The following is a 16,204-nucleotide window of genomic DNA, read 5'->3' as shown; positions in this document are numbered from 1 at the left end:
TTTTTATTTTAAATGAAAATGTATCAAAATGAAGTTACAATCTGTCTAAATATGCCTATAAAATATATATGTATAATAAAACCATGTAAAATATGTATGTAAAAATGAATTATGAAAATATCAAAATTTCGAGACCAAAAATTTAAATTACTTCTGAGCAGCTTCTCAATTTGTGTTATGGAAAGCTCTTTTGTGTGTATATTTATTACAGAATTGACACTTTAGGTCCATACATGAGGATCCAACACCCCTGCGACACGTATTGTCGACACATTACAAGGGGCTAATTTAGAACCAGCACAAAGTGGTTCTGAACCAACAGTGACTCAGATGAGACACCATAATTGGTGGTGAATAACAGTTACTTAGATGTGACACCATAATTGATAGAGAGTCACTTTTGATTCACTACCAATTATGATGCCTCATCTGAGTCACCGTTTGGTGGTTCAGCGTCACTTTGTTCTGGTTCTAAATCTTCTGGTTCTAAATCTTCTGGTTCTAAATCTAGAACTTCTCTAGCCAATTGTGATGCATCCACAATACGTGTTGCAGGGGTGTTGGAGTAGGTCCTCACGCATGAACCTGTGGCGTCAATTCTGTCGATTAGATTGTTCAAATTTAAATTCCGCCATTTCGGTCGCCGGAACGTCTTCGTCCCGTCATCATCTGTCTCCTCATCTGACATAACGTATGGTGATGTCAACGACCACAGCTCTTTGTCCTCCTCAGATGGGTTGGATATGCTCAATATTTTGGTACGTTTTTTGTGGAGCTGAATAATAATAAAAAAAGATTGATGCATTATTCAATTGATTGGTCCTCCTGAATAATTTCATCATAAAGTTTAAGCACAGAAGTAATTTCATTTTATTTGAATAACATTTAAAACATATTTCACCCGATGACCATCATCAGTTGAAAAATTGATGTATCCTATTTCAAGCATGATTGGAAATTGAACAGAAAAAACATTATATAAAAATAATGAGTATGGGCTCACACCTTATGTATTAATGTATTAATGTAATGGTATTATGGATTACAAAAATATTATACTTACTCTGTCTCGTCTGGAATTCCTTTTACGTTTAACCGGAGCATCATCCTTCTCCAAAGCTGAACGCCTTAAGTTTGTGTAGTGCGCTTTTGCTGCACCTGTTAAATAAGAAATTGATAATTCAATTATCTGGTTATTGTTCGCTTGATGAAAAGTGAATTCAAAATCAAAGATGAAAGATTTTTGGCTTATACAAGATGGTTATTAAACAATATGACTTTGCATCTGGTGTTGGGTTAAGTCTGTCTGATCATCTTGCTCTTTCTAATTTCTTTTGGTGTGCTCACTTGATGAAGGAAAACCTGCAACTGATTCTAGCTTTCATACTTTGGCTTTATTTACATTGACCCTCACCCATAGAGTATATATCAGGGAAATTAAAATCACAATTGATCAATTACCGTACAGAAAAGGTTAATAATACCAGTCAAAAAGGAAAGATAAAAATGAATGGCTATGCAGAATAAAATTAAGAAATTCTTACATTCATTACATCATAATAATGTACGTTAATGAATAGAACTAGAACTTACTGAATATTTGAGTTTCCTGGAAACCTAGCCCAGTGTCCTTGACTTTCTTTACAATGCCAGCTGTCACATCCAAATTGTATTGACTTTTGAAGGTTTCCGTAAAACGCCAACCTTGGTCAATGTTTAACTTTTTGTAGTTGTTTTTGAAATGGTTCTGAAAAAGTGGAAGAGTATACAGGAGTGAGTGTCAGTTATGTGTTCTGAGTGCATAGTTACTTTAAGAAAACTACTTATTATGACCCGACAGCTTCAGTGGACTCCCTGGTTAACCTCAATAAATTACTCTTGGATATCTAATAAGCGCCCCCCTGCTAATCAATTTTTCAAAAATTTTCCACCTAGGACATTCTTATTCCAACCCCTCCTGTTTATTAATTTTAGGAAAATAATTTGAAAGTTCCTCTTCTTTGCCCTTATTCTTCTGTATTAGCCTCCTTTTCAAAACTTTTCAACCCAGGACATTTTTATTCCAACACCCGAGATTTTCTCCGCCCACCCTCTTATTCCAGACCCCCTGATTATTAGAGAGTAGTTATACTTTTCACAAATTTGAAAATTAACTTACAGTACAAAGTGGAGGCACAGGTTCTTTTTCATTTTTCTTTGAAGTTACACTAGCTTCCAGAATGTTGATCTTTCCCTGCAACGTGGAAATTTGTTCCTCAAGAGATGTCATTTTTGAGGTTTGAGCATCATGTAAATTCCTTGTCTCTTTCCTAACAGCGTCTTTCAGTTGGTCTAAATCTCTGAAAATCAATTTAAAAATAGAGCTTTAACAGACAACATAATACCATCTTTAGTCCAATAATTTAATTAAAAGCATAGACAGTAAATTGAACTAGACTGTTTGGTATATAATGATTGAAAAAGTGTTTAAACTCTTGCACACATTTTACTGTTGTAATTATTTTTTTATGTCTACTTACCTCTGTGTGATTTCAGTATCATCTTGAAATGGAGAAATTCCACTCATGTTATTGGCATTGTTCAGATTTGCTGGACTGCTAAATAAATAATTATGATGTAAATCTTTATAATCAGCCTTTTAAATTCAAATTTATGGTGTAGAATAAAAAGAAAGTATTTCTACTTCAGGAGGAGGGTTTTGTGTAAAGCATATGAAAGTTTACAATTTCCATAGGACCAACTATGATTCCGATCCCCTGACTATGATTTCGATTCCCCGACTAAGATTTTACTTGCCACTTGAAAACAGACGAGGGTTAGTTCTGACTAGTGAACTAAGTTGGCCAATTATAAAAATAATCAAAACATAACTTCTTTTTTGCGTTTTATGATTTGCCAGATATTAGCCGTTTGCCTGGGAAAACTAGCGGAATGACCCCAGAAAAGCGCCATGAATGTTAATCAAGAAATCTGAATCTTATTTGGTCCTACTGTAGGAAGGGAGAAATTATTTCCATTCAATTTATTCTGAATTTTATATTATTCAAACCTTGAATTAGGAGTTTGTTTGCTTCTTGATGATGCACTAACTATGAGTTGACTTGCACTACTGGGAGTGTTATATCGAAGACCTCTTGAAGTTTTCTTTGCACTTTGACTTTGTCTTGCTGCCATGATCTCAATAACCTAGCAAAAAAAAACAACGTTGAAATGGGGAGAACACTTCTTTGGCAACACATCTTCTATATATATTTTAAAATGATCTCTCAATCAACTGGGTCTCTCTTGCTCTTTGAAATTTTGGTGAAAACTTTGCTCGCAGAAATTTCTTATCATCCAGAGAATAGACCCACTTGATTGCATTTTTTACCAGGGGAGAGGAATGAGAAAGAATTAGCAGAAGAAGCTTTAGGCTGATGGAATTTAATGTTATGTTTACCGTAAGCCGCCCGCGTGTTCAAAAACCTGCCGCATCAAGTTGTCATTATTTGCCATTTTCTCGAAAAGTTGTCATTATTTTTCCTCCCACTTGAGCAGAGAACAAAAATTTTCGAAGTTGATATCAAAACAAACGGCCCGTGGCTTTTTTAGATTGTTAACAACCCGAACGGCCCTCTAGTAGTCTTTACCGTGTGAATTTAATTTTGTCATATTGTGGAGATAACATTATAGAATTCTCTAGCAGGAAGAAAAAGATTTATCTCTTTTAAAGCTCGTACAAACGGGAACCAAAAAAATCAATAAAAACACGAGAGTTCCGGAGACACAAGAGGAGATTGTGTATCTATAAGGAAAAACGAAAAATCTGGTAAAAATAAATGTTTATGAGAAAATAATGAATAATGAATAATGAAAACTTGGCCCCATCGAATTCTGAAAATCGTCATTACGGTAAACATATCATTAATTTCCATCAGCCTTAGGCAAAAAAAAACAAGCCAGAGAATAAAAAAACACTAGCATAAAGTTAAGGATTCGCCTGAGCTCATAGATAGGAAAATTTCATGTTTTGTGCCCTTACAGTAAGACACAAAGTTAAAAGATAAGTTAAGTCACACTGAAAAAAGGGCCACGATAGAGAGTTTTTTATATAAGGAACACATTTATAAGGAACTCGAGGCTGAAAATGGTCCAAAAAATAAGGAATTGTTTAGGAACTGCTCAGGCTGAGAATAAGAAAACAAGTTTTAAGGAACAGTAAGAGATGGTTATCCAAACTTAGCAGCTATGTAAATAAGGAACTTGATAAGGAACTTTGATCCTGAAATTCTCTGTAAAAATAAGGAACTCCAGGCTCTAGTGAAGATTTTACCTCTTTTCTAACTGAAGATGAAATACAAAATGGATAAAAGAGGACCACATGGGTAGCTACCCTGCTTTTAAATACCAAATGTAGACAGGGGGTTTGAAATAACTTTAACCCTTGCCAATTTGCAGGAAAGGATGCATGCTTTTTTCAAGCTTTTATCTATAGTTCAAAAGAGAAAAAATGTATCTACTTATCTCATTTTAACAAGGGTCATCATGATCTTTCAGTTAATATCTTTGGAAGTATTTAACAGCAACACCACCCAAGATCTTCATTCTTGCATTTTTTGACACCTTCTTCTCTGTTTGTAGAGTTCAGCATCAAAGTCCAATCTTCATGTCATGTCATGGGCGCCAAAACGTACGGAATTCAAATTCAAACGCGTTTTGCTCTTTTCACCCGCGTTCTGCGTTGATTTCGCCCGCGTTTTCAGTAATGCTAAAAATGGTAGACTTAGCTACACAATAGTTATACACATGCGGTTTATACTGACTAGTTCAATAATATGATGGTAAACAGTTGCTGTGGTCTAGTGTGGTGGTGATCTTTAGTTAGATATGTTGGGAAGGGTTGATCTTGGTACATGTTTCTTTTACTAGCAGAAGTGTCTCTCCCACCACCTATGGTAGTTTTGTAATTATGGTTTTTTCTTGAGATTAGATTAGTAGATTAGAAAGACTTTCCAAATTAAAAATAAAAACTTTCTTTTATAGGAAAAACTTCATTAAATTTACCTTCCTTTTTTACAAACACAAACACATTCTGTCAATTGGGGTTACTTTTATAAGCAAGGGGGTAACTTTCATCACTTCCAAACAGCAGACTGTTCTTCTGTGGTCTGTCAGTCAGTACCTTTAACCAATTTATAGAGGTGCCGTAGTATAGCGGTAGTCGACCTTGGCTTCTGTGCAGGCGGCCAGGGTTCGATTCCCACTCACGGCAGTTCACTTGGTAAGTGAACGTTCCTTCGCCCGGGTCAACCCATGCCACGTGAGGGGAATTGGGTAGTCAGTTCAAGGTGCTGACGGGACGCTCATTAGTAAGCGTCTATAGTTGCGAGAATAGGCCTCTAAAGCCTCCTGCAACTCAACCAAATAGAAATAGAAATAGAAATAGAAATTAGGAACATTTTTCTTACTTTTTTACTAGTATTCCTAATTAGGAATCTTATTCCTAATTTGGAAGAAAAAAATTCCTAATTAGGAAGAAATATTTAAAAGTTTAATATCTCTGAAACGAGCTACATTCGCAAATTCCAAGTATGACCAATAGGCCGATGAAATTTATATGAGTTTACCGTCGTGAACTTACCCAAAAATAGATGCGGCATGATTTCATTATTCATTATTTTCCCAACAGCACCTTATCCACCATTTCTGCTAACCATTCACTCTCAAAATAAAAAATTTTGCTTTGCTTCAACCCTACGCATGTTTTGCGAACGAAAAATAAAGATCGATTGCTACAGTGGCGCTAGATTTGGCAAAAAACTAAAATGGCCGCCAGGGCGGTTAGGCAGATAGATGGGCGTGACGCCCGCTGTAGTTGTAGGATTGAGGGCGGTCACATTTTCTGTAAAAAATCTTCTTTGTTTACCTGTGTTTACTCTGGGAAAAAGGTCATGCGTAGAGGGAATCCTGCGTAGAGACAATTTTAACAACGATGGAGGTTTCAGTTGTAAAGAAATATAGAAATAATGAAAATTTTAGGAATTTTGAAGATAATGAAATTTTCATGCCGGTGCTTTTTAAGATGCGGGCGGCCGACGGTAAACTCATATGTAAATTTCATCGGCCATAGATTCGGTATACCAAATATGATAACTGTGCAAAAAATTGAAAAATTTCATTCACGGATGGTGGAATTATTAACGCCCCCCAAAAATAATTCCAAATTAGGAATGAAACGAACTGCCGTTTTTATTATCACAAAGAAAAACAGAAAGTGAGTTTCCCGCGTTTTATAAATAAATGTCAATTTTATACCGGGAGAAGTGAAGTTTTTTCTAGGGATTATAGCTTGGTCCCCCGAGCAAGTCAAGAGCTCAATCTTTCGTTCCCACCTAAATGGAATAGTAAGAATCTTATGAAGTACTTTTGAACGTGCGATTTTTTCTATTTTTGGAGAAAATCTAGGTTTTTGCTTCATATTCCTAATTAGGAATTTTTTCCTTCCTAATTAGGAATAAGATTCCTAATTAGGAATACTAGTAAAAGTAAGAAAAATATTCCTAATTTGGCTAAAGGTACTGACTGTCTGTGATTTATAAAGGGGGGCAATCCTCATTTTCATATGCGCAGGTTTTCATCAAACGTTAATTAGTCAAGGATTATACCCTGAATAAGAGATATACTCTATTTAAGAGAAGGTTCCTTTCTCTTAACTGAGAGACTTTTCTTTCTTCAATAATTGTTGGCCTTGCCATCATTTTGCGCAAAGTTTTGAACTTCATAGATGGATCAACTCAGCACGTTTTTTTCTCCCTTTTAGCGAAAACGAAAAGTAGATTTTGAATAATTTGGGACATGCATTAAGTTACCCGAGAATGAAAAGGTGTTTTATTTTGGTTTTTGGGTCATCAGAATCACGGAAACATGATTTTTCACGTGATCTCATTTTCATATTGCGCAAATAGTCTGCTTAATTAAGAAATCAAAGGTATGCCCTTTTTGTGAAAATTGGGAATATTTGTTACCACCAACCACACTAATCTTTTTAAGCTGTCATGAATATCATGAATATAAAACTAGAAATAATCAAATTGGCTCATTTCTTAGAACAAACACTTCAAAAAACCATAACATTAGACATAAACTCTGGCTGAAAAAAAGTAATACTAAATAAAATAATAAATAATAAAAAAATACAAAAAATCACTGCGTTTACGAAAAATAAAAATAACAAATATATGAATTAATATCACATACTAAAACACCCCCCGTCTTTTAGTCTCGTCTGATTTCTGATCTCGGAACCAATGAAGTATAAGCCCGAAGGGCTAGAAGTCAATCTCCTTGGAAGTTTTTCAAAATTCTAGTCTTGAGCCTTAAGCCTACGCGAGATTGCAGCGTTTGGGTAATCGAGACAAAACTCAAAAAACTTTATTCTCTAGAAAAAGTAGTGTTGATGACAGAATTCTCTAGTTGGTGCTGGCCAACTTAGCTGGAATTTAAAAAAATTTAAGTTCTAAAACTTAATACTTGTAATATTTTCTTACTTTAATGACTAGAAAAGCTTGTTGTTTGAAGGAGGTGAAAATAACCACTAGTAGCTTATGTGAAATTTTAAATTTTTCCAAAATTTCTTTCTGCAGTAGGAAACAATATTGTCTTCTTTATTTACTTTTAATAATATTTTGCTTTATCTCAGTAAACAAATGAATCCAATACATGAGAAATTGTCTTATTGTCTTCATTGTAAAATAGCATTCCCATCATCAACCTTTTACCGAAATCACTATAATGGGAAATGCCAATCTAAACGTTTTTTGTCAGCAGTTGAACCTCATAGCCAATCATCTCAAGAAACCAATGGCTTTGAACAAAGAGAAACCATTGACTTAGAAAGGGAAATTGAAGCACAAGTATCAAAGTTCGGACACCCCCCCCCCTTTCTTAAGGGCGGATGACACACTCCAAAAAAGTGAAGAAGGGGGGTCAGAAATTTTCATTTAAAAGGGGGGATAGCAAGGAGGGGGATGAAACTTAATTTTTCTTTACTGTTTCCCTTCCCTTTTTACCATTAAAAAATAGCCCAAAATCCTTGAGGGGTAGGCATTTTAAAGGTTGGGGGGGGGGGGTCTTATGAGTATATAAATTTGAAAACTTAGCCAAACTCTGTCTTTTCTTTCTTTCTTTCTTCTTTTCTTTTCTTTTCTTTTCTTTTCTTTTCTTTTCTTTTCTTTCTGTCTAGCCAAAGATATGGGGTGCCACTCCTTTCCACAACCCTGCCGGCACACCAGACAATCCGGTGTTTTTGTCCCGTGTCAAAAACTATCCTTTCCGTCGAGTCCGTTGTGCCAGCAGGGTCATTCCTTTCCCTGGATTTCTACATTTACCCACTTCACCATTCTGTTTAGTTGCACACAGGTGTTTGAACCTACGCTTTTCATGAAGCTCGCCTCAATGGAAGGAAGCTATGTATTCAAAAATATTGGAGAGTAAAGAAGCCAATCAAATATCGCTATTTACGTGCGTTCAGATAATAATACTAGAATCCTTTGATCTTTAGATGTCTTTAGAGCAGATGATCTAGTTGAAGATGAAGTTGAAGACGAAAATGCTGATGAACCCCAAAATTTGGTAAATTTAATTTTTGATTTTAAATTTCAATCAATAGAAAAAGAGAATTTAAAAAACTAATTTCATATATTCTGGTCAGATACTTTAGCTCTCTCAAATTGACACACACAAAAAGTTTGATATGTAACACTGTAAACTGATTGAAACTAAATTCTAGCTGCATTGAAATATATAGTATATATAAATTTTGGCTTTTTTCGTATTTTAGGGAGATGAAGTCTGGAACGTTGAAGTACTACCAGAATTCTTCGATGAACCTGAAGGGGAAAACGAAAGGAGAGATACAGTTTTAACCAGCTTGTTAAGAAGTTTAGTTAGATGGCAAACTAGCTACTCTTTATCAGATGCATGTCTCCTGTCACTAATCAAAGTCATCAAAGGCTCCTTGGTATTGCTTAACTCTGTCATCAATTCGGATTACCTTGCTAATCTGATACCTAATGTCCCAAACACTTTATATAGTTTGAGAAGAAGGATAGAACTTGATAGAGACGATTTTGACCAATACGTAGTTTGCGAAGGATGTTTATCAATTTACAACAAGCAAGTAGCAATAATTGATCGATTTGGTAAGTAAGGGATGAAAAAACCTATATATTTCAACAATTTTACAGTTAGTAGTCTGTTTTATAAATAACCTTTTTAAAGAGACAGTTTTCAGTGAAGAAATTATATTGAGGCTTCATTTAGAATTAAAAAAAAAATCAGAAAAAATTTGAAAGCTAAAGCAAACATTTTTGTCTACCAAGCAAACTTTGATTTATTCAAATTCTTCATATTTTTTAGATCAAAATCAGGCATTTGGGTCATCCCCAAAACTTAATAATCATACTTTCTTTATTTTCAGGAAGGAAGATCTCCAAAAAGTGCAGCCACATTCCTTTCCCAAATCATCCGCAGAAGAGATTCCGTGTTCCTTGTAATAAAGATTTATTAAAAACAATTGTAAATGCAAGTGGTAATAAAGAAACATTTTATCCAAAGAAAGTCTATGCTTACAGAGGAGTAAAAAAGACAATGCAAGACCTATTAAAAAGAAAAGGTTTTCTGGAATCGCTGTTTAAACCTTCAAAGAAAAGTTCAGTGCTCTCTGATATATACGACGGAAACTGGTATAAAGAATTTAAAGACATTGATGGTAGTCTGTTTTTCTCTAATAAAAGAAACATTGGTTTGATTTTAAATTTTGATTTCTTTAACCCTTTCAAGAGATCAAATTATTCGCTCGGAGTGATTTATGCAGTGATAATTAATCTACCAAGAGAAGAGAGATTTCTTTGGAAAAACGTGTTGACGTTAGCTATTATTCCTGGACCCTCCGAACCAAATTTGACAATAAATTCGTACCTCCGCCCCCTTGTTGACGAATTACTTGAATGTTGGTATACTGGTGTCAAACTCGTCGAACCTGATGGATTACCTGCAATGTATAAATTTGCTCTAGGTATTAACACGTGCGACCTTCCGGCCCTGCGCAAAATTGGTGGATTTTTATCGCATAATGCAAGGCAAGGTAAAGATTCCTTTTCCTGTATTGTTTTACTAACCATCCCATTAGTTAAACTTTTGAAAGGGATTCATTACCCTATTCTTTTCTGACTTCCTTTAACAGCCGGAATCTAGTTGAAGTGCTTTATAGACAGCCTGAGCAAAGCTCAAATTCAAAATTGACCAATTTATTGCTTCCAGCTATAAACGAAGAGAAAACTTATCTGGAATTTTTCTTGTATACAGTAGTTATCTTAATCATAATTAACTCTAATACTAGTAAATACATTTCCTTATTTTTACGCAGGGTGTAGCAAATGTCAAGTCCAGTTTTTTATGGATAAGAACAGCCTCCAAAATGGAAACCGATCTATTGGTGGTTTTGATGAATCTAAGTGGACTGAAAGAAATGGAGATGAGCATCGATCGACAGCGTTTAGTTTGCTTGCTTGTAAAACTCTTGCTGAGAGATCTGAAATGGAAAGGCAAGGTGGCGTTCGATATAGCGACCTTTACAGACTGCCTTATTACGACCCAATCAGAAACCACGTTATTGATCCAATGCACAATATCTTTCTTGGTATGATAATTTATTTTTGTCTGTTCAATCGGTTAGAACATGCTTGAGATTTAATGATTTTTAGATTGATTTTGCTTATTCTCAACACCCATAGACCGTACGGCTACTTCAAGTAAATAGTTGCCCCTAGTTGCCCACCGGCCCACACAGAGGATCTGTTTTGCGAAACTTTTCCTGTGAAATCTAGATTTGCATAAAAGACTAGGGTTTTTTAATAGATTCTTTTTAGAATTTCAGAACATTACAATACAGCGAGCTTTACATTTTCTTCTTTAAGGGGTAGCAAAGCATGTCTTCACGGTGTGGATAGAAGGAAAAACGCTGCCGAAGGAAAAATTTGCCTTGGTCGAGGACCGTCAAGGTACGCTAAAGATTCCGTCTGATCTTGGTCGTATTACGAAAACGGTGTGTACAAATTACAGCACGATGAAGGCTGACGAGTGGAAGCACTGGACCATGGTCTACTCTCTCTATTGTTTGAAAAGTGTCATCCCACGAACAGATTACGAAATATGGAAAAAGTTTGTTATGGCGTGCCACAAATTATGCAGACCAGTTATCAAATGGCAAGATGTGGTTGATGCTCACGAACTATTCGTTGAGTTCTGTAAAGAATTTAAAGAAAGATACAGCAATTCCGATCTAGTACCGAACCTTCATATGATGCTTCACATCAAAAAGTGCATTGCAGACTTTGGACCCATCTATGCCTTCTGGTGTTTTGGGTTTGAAAGGTACTTTTGTTCTAGTATTTTTGAACCGTTTCATCAGTTATACCTCTCCGTTTTAAACACTTTCGTAGCACCTAATTCTAAGACCCGCTAATCTAAGACCCCGCCTAATCCTAGTCCTGATGTATGTATCAAGGTAATTTAGCCTAATTTGTCTAATTCGCACGAACATCTACTTCAATCAGGTTCTCTGGTATCTATCAATTGTCTTATGTGAACACATATTTTTTTAAGTAACTTTTCGGGTCATGCCTGAGTTGCTTAGCCATTCTGACACATTTTCTGAAATTTTTTTAGCTTTTCCAGCTGTATTTGGCCACCCCTAATATTATACCATGTTTATGCTTATTGGGTCAAGGGCTATGGTTTGCCATAGTTAGATTATCTAAAAAGCTTTTACTTTACGGGAAGTGAAAACAAATTTGAGGCCTCGAACCTTAGCAACCTGGTTGCTTATAAAGAAAAAAATGTATCTGCTTTTGACCCTTGAAAAAATATGCTTTCTGAGTTTCCAATAATTATTGCACGCTTATTTTTGTTTTCAGGTACAACGGCACTCTAGGATCCTTCCAGACTAATGGACATTCAATATCGATACAATTGATGCGAAAATTTGTAAGCATGTCAAAAGTTGAAAATGCCGATGATGATGACAATCTTGAACAAGTCACCCTAGCAGACTTCAACCACACCGATGCTGTTCGTATTTTGGAAGCTGAAGTCATTGACGAGAGTTCATTCCAGCAGCAGTTCGAGGTATTGAGATCCAAAGCCCATAGAGTAACTTTCGACAGCGAAGACCTCCACGATTTAAAGAGAATGTTTAAATCGTACTGCAATATGAAAGGTATTACAAAAATTTCACCATCTGGCAAAAGTGCTTTAGTTGTTGCTTTTGGAAACCAAGTTTACGCTTGTAATCGATATCGTGGCTCTTCGCCATACAGCTATGTAATTGCTCGGTGGCACTCAAAGGAAAACAAGAAAGAGTTTCGCCCTGCAGTAATCCAGGATTTGTTTGAAATCGAAGCATCTGGAGACGACACGAAGATGAAAAAATTTTGGGTCGCTCGTCTCAAATGGTTCAAAGAAGTCGAGCCAGCGAGTGATAAATTTCATTATGGCAATAATGCACATTTAACCTTGTGGGACACACAGTATATCACACCAGATAAAAACACATACATTCCCGTACGATTTATTAAAAGCCGCTTTGTTTACAGGCATGAAGAGATGAAGCTGAAAGAAGGACGAAAGACTGTAACCATAGCAATAGAACTACCTTTTCAGTCTTTTTTGTAATATTCCTGATTTAATTCATTAAATGCCATCACTTCCTAACCTTCCATTTTAAAATATTCTCTGATTTCAAATGTACGTACACGGCAAGTCAAATTTTCTGTTCAGGCTAGGAGTTACTAAATCAGGATTTGGGTTTTGTAGCCTGGGTTGCGAGGTCTAGTTACTTCATTTTTTGGCAATTTTCAGGAAAAAATGTGTACATGACAGAAAAAAGCGCGACCGATCTCACGTTAGGCCAGTGGCACTTCATGGGTTAACATGACTGATTTGAATAATATTTTATTGAATTGTAAAATAATGTGTGTTTGATAGTATTACGATCCCAAATTCTATATATTTTTTAGGAAACGACTGTCTTGAAATTATCACATAAACGTGATCATTTGCCTTAAAATTTGAAGACTCTTGAACTTAACAAAGTTACATTTTTGGAGCATTGAAACGAGACAAAAATATTTTGGAAAATTTTAGGAGTTTTATCCACATTGTTTTATGATCTAATATTCCATGGCTTTTTTCTCTTCTCAGGAAACAAAAACATAGAAATAGAATACACAAAATAGAATTCATGATGCCTATTTGTGCCTTTTGTGGTGAACGAATTTCTCATGAATCATCAATCGATCACTTAATGAAACACAAAACTGAGGATGACGGGACTGCCGGCTGCCATAAATGTGACAAGCGATTTCGCGGAAATTATGAACTTAACTGTCATATTAAAGTTGCCCACGAAGGTTTAACATGGAATTGTACGGATTGCTCAAAAGTTTTTAAGTCTCAAAACGGGTTGAAGTACCATCAAAAATCAAAACACCTTTCTGGCGTACTACACAAATGTTGTCATTGCGACTTAAGTTTTCCAAGTAATCAAAAACTAATTCTCCATAAAAGAAAAGAACATTCAATTAATCCATTGATTTGCAAGCATTGCAACATCCCTTTCGTTTATCCCTGGACTTTGAAAAAGCATGAATTACGTTGTAAAAGTACACCAGGTAAAGACATCAGAATATGGCTTTGCAGGCACTGCTTAAAGAGATACAAAACACTAAAGTACAAAGAACAGCATGAAAGTAAATGTACGGTTAAAAGATAGAACTATTTTTAGAATGATTTCACAATATGGTGACCAATACATGCCAGACATTGTCAGTTGTCTCAGTCTTGTCTTGTTATTCATCCTTGCCAATATCTTTTTTTCTTGCATTCTTTCATTTATAGAAATAATCAGTTTGTTATTTTGATGATTCATATTACGTTTTATATCCAGTATACTTGTATCTTACCCTTTTTTATTGGAGTTGTGTAACTTTTAGAGAAAAAATATGAGTTGTTGAACCTCCTAATTTTGACTTTTTTTGCCAGCCACTCGCCTCTATTTTTTTCTTATTTGATATTTTTAGCCTAACTTTATTAGATAATTTTCACGCTATTCTGTATAATATTTACGTTAACTAATTCTTTTTATTTACCTTGATATTAAAACATGGTAAAAAATAAAAGAAATCCTGACGTCTTTACTCTTAGTTTGCTTTTTTAATCTCTTTTGCCACCAATAGATTTGGTATAAGTACGTGGGAAACCTTTTGGAACAAAATCCTGCCAAAAGCCTACATCAACTAGTCCGAGAGTGAAATTCTGCCATTTAATCAAATGGGACCATAAATAACCCTACGAAAAATTTCTAATAAATTGTCCAAAAGCTTTGAAAAGTTGCTGAGACTTGATCAAAAAACCTTACCCTCCTCTGTGAAACCCTTCCCAAACAGAACAGCGCTTTCTTACAATGTGGATGTCCTCAGCGAGTAGAAACCCTACAATGAATCAAATTGGTACCAATTTCCATTAAAAACACCCCTGTCTCAACGTTATCATAATCACGTTTGTATTCTTCCGAAATCATATTGCAAAAATCGATAGATGAATAAATCACCCCGCCAAGGGAAAATTAAATGGTTAAATTTTATTCTGGTCAATATTAGAAATTTTATTTGCTATTACTAATAGTCTTAGCTGGAAAGCTATGAAGTGTCCATTCCGTGTCTGCCGATATAGTAGACTTCTTTTGAACGAACGAGTTCAATTAAAGGTGATGACGTTACTCTACTCTCGGGTACATAATAAGCATCCCCCCGCTAATCAAAGTTCCTTTTTCTTTCCTTATTCTTCTGTATTAGACTGCTCTTCAAAATTTTTCACTCAGAATATTTTTATTTCAACCTCCCCCCCCCCGCATATTAAGTTTTGAGATTTTTTCCACCAACCCCGCTTAACCCACTCCCCGTTTAAATTAATTAGGTACCCGAGAGTAGTCATAGTGTGAACCCCTTCTTTAACTTTTGAAGAAAAGCTTTATAGGAAAGATAAGAGATTTTCCGAGTAAAATTGAGGGCTTGAGTTTTTAGGGGGGTATTAAATAGAAATATAAAGGGATAAAAACTTTTTCGTAAAAATATGTATTATATCTTAAATTGGTCATAGAATTGGATATAATCTAACAAAATTGCAATGTAAATGGCAAATTTTTATACTCTTTCGTACCATATGAATTTGATTTTTTTAGTATTAAACGGTTTGTGAACCACCATTGTAGTTAGTGTGGGTTCGAAAAAAATTAAGGGGGATGCATATATAGGAGGGATGAAATATAAATGGGGGGATCAGACCCCTCTGTACACATCGGTAGTCGGGGGCCCCCCCACTAGTCGCCCTCAATTAATAATTATTATAGTATATTTCATTTTTCTTAAAGAGCACCCTGCTCAACTGTTTTGAATGATTTTCAGCCAGAAAATGAAGGTTTACTGGCAAAACACAAGATTCCCCCGAGGCAACTTTCTACCGAGACAATATACTCCCGAAGCAACTTTATCCAAAAGCAATGAGCTCAAAAAGCAATATTCTTCAGTAACAATATTCTCACGAGGCAATTTTCTCCCGAAGCAATTTTCTCCCGAGGCAACTTTCTCCAGAAACACATTTTTCCCGAGGCAACCTTCTCCCGAGGCAACTTTCTCCAGAAGCAATATTCTCCAGAAGCAAAGTTTTATCGCGAATATGTATGCGAATGCGAATCGGAATATTTTTCTTAAACCATCTCCACAGTATCTTGGGGGGTATTCAAAAAGTATCCATAAGTATCCTCCATGTATAACAATATGCATTTTAAAGATTCTAATACATACTAGTATCCGTGCGTATAGTCAGGTAAATATATTAATTGGCTAAGTATCCGTACGTATCTACTGCAACGGATACTTAATGATGCATATTTTTATGGATATTCATGCATACGCAAAAATATCCTTATCTAAATACTACAGGATATTCGACCTTTTCACGCTGTGCCTATGGAAAAGTCGGTTTCTCAAAGATTATTTTGTATTTATCTTGCCAATCAATATGCTGCGTGAAAATTGAATATCTTTTTAGGCTTTCATTCTAATTGTGAAGTTTTTAGAATCGTTTTTTCTTGCCTATCATGCTTTAT

General features: G+C 35.3%; 2 protein-coding genes across 2 annotated transcripts; one reads left to right on the top strand and one right to left on the bottom strand.

Annotated features, from left to right (window-relative positions):
- Positions 1-325: 325 nt before the first annotated feature.
- On the bottom strand, positions 326-4,650 carry LOC136823628 (uncharacterized). Its single transcript, XM_067079805.1, has 6 exons — positions 3,050-4,650; positions 2,520-2,597; positions 2,159-2,339; positions 1,594-1,747; positions 1,064-1,158; positions 326-775 (listed from the first exon to the last, which is right to left on the bottom strand). The coding sequence occupies exons 1-6, from the start codon at positions 3,172-3,174 to the stop codon at positions 416-418; spliced, it is 993 nt and encodes a 330-aa protein (XP_066935906.1). The 5' UTR covers positions 3,175-4,650; the 3' UTR covers positions 326-415.
- A 3,871-nt stretch (positions 4,651-8,521) lies between these two features.
- On the top strand, positions 8,522-14,234 carry LOC136823625 (uncharacterized). Its single transcript, XM_067079801.1, has 6 exons — positions 8,522-8,610; positions 8,819-9,179; positions 9,458-10,123; positions 10,406-10,678; positions 10,956-11,412; positions 11,955-14,234. The coding sequence occupies exons 3-6, from the start codon at positions 9,628-9,630 to the stop codon at positions 12,709-12,711; spliced, it is 1,983 nt and encodes a 660-aa protein (XP_066935902.1). The 5' UTR covers positions 8,522-8,610; positions 8,819-9,179; positions 9,458-9,627; the 3' UTR covers positions 12,712-14,234.
- Positions 14,235-16,204: the final 1,970 nt, after the last annotated feature.

The sequence above is a fragment of the Clytia hemisphaerica genome, unplaced genomic scaffold (genome assembly GCF_902728285.1).
Source record: "Clytia hemisphaerica strain Z4C2 unplaced genomic scaffold, Clytia hemisphaerica genome assembly, whole genome shotgun sequence".
Taxonomy (NCBI): Eukaryota; Metazoa; Cnidaria; class Hydrozoa; order Leptothecata; family Clytiidae; genus Clytia; species Clytia hemisphaerica.
Note: the sequence above shows the minus strand (reverse complement) of the source record. Positions and strands in the feature narration are given on the sequence as shown.